The sequence below is a fragment of the Corvus brachyrhynchos genome, unplaced genomic scaffold (genome assembly GCF_000691975.1).
Source record: "Corvus brachyrhynchos isolate BGI_N302 unplaced genomic scaffold, ASM69197v1 scaffold283, whole genome shotgun sequence".
Classification (NCBI taxonomy): domain Eukaryota; kingdom Metazoa; phylum Chordata; class Aves; order Passeriformes; family Corvidae; genus Corvus; species Corvus brachyrhynchos.
In genome coordinates this window covers 2,770,878-2,776,364 of record NW_008237409.1, presented here as the reverse complement: position 1 = coordinate 2,776,364, position 5,487 = coordinate 2,770,878, and the positions used below count along the sequence as shown (strand labels likewise).

The 5,487-nt window shown below is 45.5% G+C and overlaps 1 protein-coding gene across 1 annotated transcript in view; it reads left to right on the top strand.

Annotated features, from left to right (window-relative positions):
- Positions 1-5,034: 5,034 nt before the first annotated feature.
- The window catches only part of DHX40 (DEAH-box helicase 40), a 14,316-nt gene continuing 13,863 nt past the window's right edge, over positions 5,035-5,487 (top strand). The window contains exon 1 of the mRNA XM_017730882.1: positions 5,035-5,041. Within this exon, the coding sequence (XP_017586371.1) occupies positions 5,035-5,041 (7 nt within the window). The remainder of the gene's footprint in view (positions 5,042-5,487) is intronic.

Sequence of the window (5,487 nt, the reverse complement as noted above, 5' to 3'; positions counted from 1 at the left end):
TGTGGCTGCCGCGTGCTCTGCCCTCCTTGCTGGATGTTGTGGGCACACAGAGCTGATGATACTGAAAGGTTTAACGCAGGGACAAGAGGGAATGGGAGAGGTTGTAGAATCCCAGACAAAATATGAGGAGGTTTTTGTGGTCTGTTTGATAGGCTGTTTGTCCCTGGGTCTTGAGGCCGTCTCTGGTAAGGAAAAGTTTTAACACTTGTTTGGTCTGGACAGATCTCTCAAGTTTGGGGGATGTGGCACTTGGGTATTTGTCACTCTGGACACCTTCTCCGACCCAGAGCCTTGGTCAAGCCACTTGATCTCCTGGAGCTCAGCTCCCTCTTCCAAAATGAGCCCACCCAGAGGGGTGTAAGGGATGAGTTCATTACTGGGAGGTAGTTAGGGATAAAGGGTTTCAAACCTGCTTTTTTCTTCTCAATTAAACCACATGAACCTCATCTCCTTCAAAACAAGGCTGTGGAAGGAAATCACAGGTGAGCCTGGACCTACAGTGGGGACCATGGGAAGGGGAGGAAGGCAACCCCCAGCTCATCAACCGCCAGTTTTTTGTTACTTAATGCGGGAGAGCATCAAGGAGATCTGGTCTTTCTTAATGACTTAGCATGAGAAAAGCTCATGCTGGGGTTTGATTCTTCATCCTGTGTTCCCCTCCACGAGGACAGAGGCTGGGAAGTCAGCTGCTGTTATTCCATGGTCTTAATATAGAACAAAAGAGTAGTATTTTGTCCTAGATCTAACAGCTGGAGAAATAAAACTACTTTGGGTGGCAGGAGATGCTGTCACATGTCAGAGGACATTTCCAGGGTAGTTTAGGATATCTGCTTGTTCTACAGTCACAGAAATATATTTAAATCACAGCCATGGTGCACTCTAATGGGAATGTAGAGCCTAAGTGAATTATTGATTGTTTTGCACATTTGATAAGGGAGTCAGAAGAGGAAGGATGTCTGATATACAGAAATAGATTGGGAGCCTCCCATGGGTTGTAACAGAAGTGCAAGCATGAGAAGGTCTTAAAATAGCCAACAGCATTCACTACTGCAGGTACAAAAGGCCTTGAATCAGTGAAATACTTCAGGTGGAGATCCAGGGAGATGGATCTGCTCCATGCCTCTGGATTTTTTTTCCCTGCTTGCTCTCAGTGTATGTGCTAAGTGCCCATAAGCTGCCTTCCTTCATCTCCTTAGGTAAGCGTGGGATGAAAATGTTCCAATTTAACATGAAAACCACAGACACCATTTAGAGATTTAGGTATTCTCCAATCTGCCCTACCCCAGTCTCCAGGGAGACTGTTCCCATGCCATTCTGCATTTATATTTCTGCACAGATAATTTCACTGATCCGAGGGCTGCTTGGAGGATTGCTGGGGAGCTTTTTTTAAACCACAGACACCGTGTAGTGGCTTTGTATGAGCGTCACTGAATTGTTTCCAATATTCAGCTCCTCACCTGTCTGGATGGTGTGTGAGGGCTGACAGACAGATGGATGGACAGACTGTGCTCTGTGTGAGAATGCAAACAGCTGAGCCAAAGCTTAATCCTCTCCCCAGCCCGTGACCTTTTTTATTCATGCTTGCACCTGGCAGGAGCAGCAATCATTCATGGATGTGGCCTCAGAAACAGCTGCAGATCTGACACTGGAGTTAAATTTAAAAAGGGTGATGCAGGCGAATGTCTGAGGGGGGCAAATTAACAAAATCACTTCCTAGACCAACTTTAAAAAGAAAACAGGGCTTTTAAGGATATCAGTTGAGGCCTGCAGTGAGTATGCCAGGTCTCTTCTGCTGAACACAATGATGTTTGTGCAGAAACGTTTGCAGAACTGGGGCACAGAGACCTGAGTGTGTGACTGTGACTCACTGCAGGTCTGGGCCATGGGCAGACACAGCTCCAGCGCCTCGGAGCAGCTGGGAAGGGGAATGGGACCGGCCTCAGTGTGTGCTGGGCAGGGCTGTCTGGCCAACAGCAAGAGGAGGAGCAGTTGCTGTGGCAGTTCTCTCCCCCTTTGTGCCGGCGTAGCTCAGTGAGACCTGGCTGAGGAGCTTCTCAACGCTGCAGTCGAGATGGGCTCTCAGCAGAGAACTGCAAATCCCTCTCCAGCACGGAAATATTTTATTCCACCAGAGCAATTCCCAGCCTGGATCTGGCCGGACACTGCCCACCTGCAGAACAAACCAAGATAAACCAGTGCAGATTCCCGCCAGTGCTGTATTTCCTGCAGCCTTTTTTTTATCAGAAACCTGGGAGTGCAGTTAGGAGTAACCTGGCTGTCCTGGCAGAAGGCTGCACCATAGGAATTGTTGCTTTCCATGGAGCTAAACACAAGGAAAATAAATTCATTATGGAGGAGGAAGGCTAAATGTCTGATTCTGTCTTCAAAAACAAGCAATTTTTAACAAGTGGAGCAAGATTTGCAATAAAACTTGTCAATTTGTAAATGTTTGGTAGCAAGGCACTGTAAGACAGCAGATGGAGGTGTGAAAGGGGTTTGGGTTTTTTCCTGTCTAACACCTCCTTTCTCCAGCACTCTTCCTCTGTTTTAAGAATAACACTTCTTCAATAATGACTCACAGCCAGTGCCACAAAAATCCTGGCTGTCAGAAAAACTGCTGGGTGGCTGACAGGAGTGCAGCTTGCAGGGAACATTGGTTTCTTCTGTCTCTGCTGAAATCACAGCTCGGGGATTGTTCTTCTAGAAAGTGGCCCTACTTAGAGATTCCAGGCACAAGGCAATTACCTGTCTTTCCTTGCTGGATGTAATTAATAGATGTGGTTTTCTTCACAGGCACCGAGGGATGCCATGTTCGTCATGGAATGGACCACATTGTCCAGAGCCAGGAGATGAAAATTCCCTAGGAAATCAGGCCTCTCTTCTGGGAAGATGGATAAACCCCACGGTGTACCAGTAGGGACTGGAATATTCCCCACATCCTGCTAGATCTCTGCTAATCGGAAAAGAAAAGAGATCCTCTGCTCAGAGGGAATAAAGACATCCTGAGGGATAATCCAGCAGAGGAAGCTGGCGGGGCCGCAGCCTTCTATCACCTCACAGAACTTGCAGTTATGTGGGGAGCTAAACGTCAGGAAAAGAGCAATTTCAGATTTCCTGGATGGCCTGAAGGTAACAGTGCTGCCCCGTGCAACGCAGTTACTGCCAGAGCAGCTGCAGGGGTAGGAACACATTTCTGGGTTATTGGAGCAGGGAATTGTGCTAGGATTGCTGGGTTCTTCCCCCAGCTCTTTGATTTGTGGTGTGTGCAGACCCCTTAATTTGTTTCTGTTTTCCCCATCTGTGAAACTGAGATAAGATCACAGGGGAATTGTAAAGTGTGGTTCATTAATGTTTATTAGACAGAGGGAAATCCTTAAATGAATGGCACTGTATTCCAGGAGGACAAAGTTCAAGACTGCAAAGGGGTTGATTAAAACCAAATCTGCTATTCCCAGCCTGGGAGGATAAAATAAAAAAAGAGAATTGAAAAACCTTACCTAGCCCTATGTCTGCCAAAAGCAGGATGTGATTTAAATAAAATAATGCAAACTGCAAGTGTGCGTGCATAAATGTGTGTCTATTAAAACCATTAAATACTTCTTGGTATATACACACCAAAAAGTGTAATGAGGGCATGTTTGAAGTTTCCAATGTGTATATGATCACCAATAATTGTAAATTACCAGTGGCAACATGACACAAGTAAATTGTGAGGCGATAAATGTGATATTCTCCATAACGGGGTGTACCAACATAAAATGTATTGGCACATTCCTCTGTTTTTTGCCAGATTGTTGCAAACCAGCTTATTGTGGGATTTTACAATGCCCAGTTGTTGGCAGACTAAGCAGTTATTTGTAGGTTAGACACAGCTGAAGGTGGCAACACTGGGCACTGACAGAGTATCTTCCAAGCCTCAGGGTGCACATTCCCAGTGGGGAAATATTTCTCCCATCGCACCAGAGGCGAAAATTGAGGGAATTTGTGATAACCAGAGTCAGTGGATGGCCTGAATTCACTCCTGGTGCGACACCAAATTTACTGTGTGATCCTTTTCACTGATAGACCCTGATGGGGGGTGAAACAACAGTGTGTGAAGGGAGCAAACTCTGAGGTACGGGCAAAATACACCACAAAAATCGTGTTTTGGGGAAAACGGGGGAGCTGGACTGCAGCTGGTTTGTGTTCAGTGTTCAGCGCTTGCCACCTTCAGGTCTGCTGTGAATTCGCAGACGGTGCTGCAGAGCTGGGGCGAGCGCCTTCATTTGTTCATCACAGGGAGCTCTGGGGTTATTAATGCCCTTAAAAATCAGATTTGTTACCCGGAGTGCAACAAGGCGATAAAGGCACACTCCAGAGAGACATCGATTATTTATTTCAGCCTTGCCAAGCCTGGGTACCGAGCAGAATCCCACAGATCAGGCACCCCAACTATCAAAACTTTTTATACATTTTAGCAAACAACGGAATTAGTGTTCATTTGCCACGAGTTACATATTTCTCTTGTTAATTAGTAGTCTATCTTCTATTGGTTAATGATTCGCTTCTGATGCTAATTAGTGCCATGCTGAGTCTTTCTCTTCTTTGGGGTCAGTGGGTTTCTTGGCTCGGTGGTCACAGAATTACCAGAATTACCTTTAACCCACTTGGAGCTGGGTTGGGTTTATCATTTTCTCCCGTATCTTGGGAGTTCTGCCAGATGTCCCATAAATTCTGTGTTCTTTGTGTTTACTACCAGAGGGCATCTTTTTTTTTTTTCCAAGCTTCGTTAACCTGCCCCTAGGTCTGAGAGCACTGAAGCTTGTCCAGCCCCAAACTTTTACAGTTCTAACAACAAGTAATTTGTTTTTTCTAACACATCACTTAGAGCTTGCTGGCTGCTCTCTGTTTCAGAGATTACATCTCCCTTCTTGTTGATTAGGCTTGAAAGTATAAAAAGATCGAACATCAAAGAACTTTCTTGAGAAAGAGGTTTTGGGGAAGCAGGTTTGTTTATCAATATTTTATTATTTTCTATAGGTGTACAATTGCGTTATGTCCAGTATTGTGTAACGGTCTAATGTAACACAATATGACACTTAGCTGACCTACGGAAAGAAGATATTACTCTGATTTAGGATAGAATTCGAGATTGTTTCTTGTCGCTTAAAAACGTGGCAGGATGTTTTCTTTCTAATCAGGATCATTCAATCAGAGAGTTTAAAATGTGGCAGGATGTTTTCTTTCTAATCAGGATCATTCAATCAGACATTAATGTGTGGAGTCGAGAGGGTCAAGTTTTGCCACGAAATACATCTGAGCAACCTGGCCTGGTGGGAGGTGTCCCCGCCCATTGATTTCTAGGTCCTTCCAACCCTTCGCATTTTGTAATTTTGAGATTTTTCTGATTTTTGTGGAGTTTCTCGAAGATTTTGTAACTCCCGAGGCGCCGTGAGGCGCTGAGGGGAGAGAGGGGGCGTGGTCTGTGGGGGGCGTGGCTTAATGGGG